At 54.9% G+C, this 2,868-nt stretch overlaps 1 protein-coding gene across 1 annotated transcript in view; it reads right to left on the reverse strand.

Moving 5' to 3' along the window:
• Positions 1–270, reverse strand: part of SNX8 (sorting nexin 8) — a 34,975-nt gene extending 34,705 nt beyond the window's left edge. Inside the window, exon 1 of the mRNA XM_015592483.2 lies at positions 246–270. Within this exon, the coding sequence (XP_015447969.1) occupies positions 246–255 (10 nt within the window). The 5' untranslated portion in view covers positions 256–270. The remainder of the gene's footprint in view (positions 1–245) is intronic.
• Between the last annotated feature and the right edge of the window lie 2,598 nt (positions 271–2,868).

A 2,868-nucleotide genomic window follows, 5' to 3' on the forward strand; every position in this document is an offset into this window, starting at 1 on the left:
CGCGGGGAGGACAGGAGTGCGCTCCCGCCCGCGCTCCCGCCGGTTCTCTGCCCGCGCCGGTCGCCCACTGGTTCGCTCCCCACCCGGCCTCATTAGTCACCCACCCACTCACTCATTCACACGCTCACCCCATCGCCCGCTTCCTCGCCACTTCCTCATTCGTCTACCCACGCACGCGCGCCCCTGTCCCGCACTCGCTTGCCCATTCACCAGCTCACTCCGTCATCATCAGCGCATTTACTCACCCTCACTCATTCGTTTGCTTTCCACTCGCTCACACTCCAGTCTCCCGGCTGCCGCCCGCAGGTGAGGCAGGCCTGTGCTGGGTGCTGGCAGTACAAAGACGCATGGGTACCTTCCCCGAGATGGACGACGGACGCGGGACCAGAGTGGAGGAAGTGTCCTGGCTGTTCCCAAACAAGGCTGCAGGGGAGCACCGCATATGAGGGGCCCTGGCCCTGCGGGGTGAAGGGACCCTGGATGGGGTAGAGCCTGAGCCGAAGCCGTATGAATGAGGAGGAAGGCACAGGTGCCAGCACCTGCAAATGCGGTGGTCTTCCTGGAGCTAAGTGTTGGTGGGGAGGGCCGGCGGGCAATGGAAGAAGAGGAAGTTGGAGCTGCTGGTAGGGCCTTGTGAGGGCCCAGACCTCTCAATACTGATGCCAACCGACGCCAGGGGTTGTCTCAGCATTCAAGAGCCTGGCCCCCTGCCTGGGTCCTAAGAGGGCTCCGTGAGTAGTTAGTGCCCCTGGCTAAGGCCACTGAACCCTGCCTCAGTTCCAGGTCACCACACTGAGGGCATCTATGTGATCTGACATCCCCCAGCCATAACCCAAGAAGTGCTGCCCCCTTTGCCAGATGGGCATAGAGCAGTTTTCCCGTCACAGTGGAACACTTGCAGGGGCCTGTGACACACACACTCATCTCATTTTGCTTCCTTCCACCACCGTGGGTTTCCCTTCAGCTGCTGTTGCATCAAATGGTGTGCTCAGCACTTTCCCCAACTCAAGGTCTCCCCGCTTCCCCACTGCGCACACACATGCACACACACACACACACACACACACACACAGCTAACTTCCTGATATTATTTGCTACATATCTCTATCCCTCAGTAGATTATAAGATCTTTCTTAAATGTTTAAAAGTTCTTTGCACTTTGGAAACTGTAAAGCATTACACAAGTTTAAAATTAGACATCATTCAAGGAGAACATATTGAGTATTTTATTTGAACACCTGTGACACATGGTCACACAGCCTTGATTTCAGTGGTTCTGGATCTTGGCTGCACTTTCTAATCATCTAGGGAGCATTCAGATATACTCTGCCTGGAAGCCGCCCCAGAAGTTCTCTTTTAATTGGTCTGGGTGTGGCCTGGACTCGGATTTGTAAAATAATCTCCCTGGGTTGATTCTAATGTGCAGCCAGGTGGAAGACCACTGCTCTAAGTGGGAAAGTGTGTTCTGTCCTCAAACATTTCCTGAGCGTGTGCTAGGCACTGGATTTGTGTGGCAGCAGGGGAAGATGGCGAGGGAGGCACACGGGGACAACCAGGTGAGGTCCCCGACCTCTGGGTCCCTGACAGTATTGGGGCACGAACACCGCAGGATTCTCACTCCACACAGCGAAGTGAGCGATAGAGATGGAAATGCGGGTGTTCTGGCAGGAAGGGTGGACGAGCCGATGGTTCTAAATGTCTCCAGAAGGGGGTTCGGCCCTTACCGGTGTGGGTTCCATCGCCCAGTATCTCCAACAGCTAGAAAGCGTTGGGAGGTGTCCTGAAATACATCTGCCTGCTTCTTCTTAGTTACAGGTTCTCAGCAAAGGAGCCTAATTCTAACAGTTTGTTTCCTTCAAGGAACAGCACAGAGAAAATGGAATTTCTGATTTTAAAGGCTTTTTGATTCATGGCAAGAATCCAACTGTTCATCTGTTTTTGAGTGCATTGCTTTCCATTTTGGAAAATGAGAGCCATCTGCGCAAACGGACAACTCTGAGCGCGAACACCGAGGCGGGGGCTTCCCCACGCAGGTGGGCGTGCCGAAAGGGGCTAGCTGCAGTCAGCCGAGGAAAATGCGAGGGCTTCCCAGTCCTGCTGGGGATCTTTCCAAAGAGCCACTAAAATGCCCTGAGGAGTATGTCCTAGAAATATGAACAACAGTTCACGTATTAGGACAGCTGTGTCATGCTGCGCTAACAATCTCAAATCTCAGTGGCCTGAAATTGCAAAGGGTCACACTCATCGTTGTCACTCAGAAACCCAGGGTAACAGAGCAGCCACCATCTTGAATTTCTGCCGCCATGACCACAGGAGGGCAGTTGGAGGCTCTGGCTTGGAAGTGACACACACACTTCTACTCACAGCTCATGGGCCAGCACTGGTGACCTGGCTCTGCCCACCACGAGAGACTCAGAAGCGCGACACTGCCATGTGCCTGGGAGACAGAAAGCCAGGGCTCCTTGGTGGACAGTGCCACGCAGCAACCACACTAAGTGAACGCTCACCGAGCACCTACTCGGTGCTGAGCGCTCTTTAGGCACTTTCTGTTTGGAGCTCATCTGCTCCTCACAGGAGACCTACAAGAGAGATGTACAGTCATGTCCACTTTGCAGAAAACCAAAGCCAAAGGGCTGGTCACTAAGGTCCCAGCCGCTCAACAGAAGGACTGCGGGACCTGAGGCCGCCCGTGCAAGCCCTGCGGCACGCCGGGCCGTGGAGCTGGCGGTCACTCCCCCAGTCTCCGTCAGGAAATGCCGTCGCCTGGAACCCCTTGTCTTAGGAGGCTGGATGCGGAAGCCGCCAAAGCTCTCTCAGTCTCGCTGGGGGTGGGGGACAGACTCTAAAAGAGAAAATCTTCACACTCTC

This window comes from Pteropus alecto, unplaced genomic scaffold (genome assembly GCF_000325575.1).
Source record: "Pteropus alecto unplaced genomic scaffold, ASM32557v1 scaffold56, whole genome shotgun sequence".
Taxonomy (NCBI): Eukaryota; Metazoa; Chordata; class Mammalia; order Chiroptera; family Pteropodidae; genus Pteropus; species Pteropus alecto.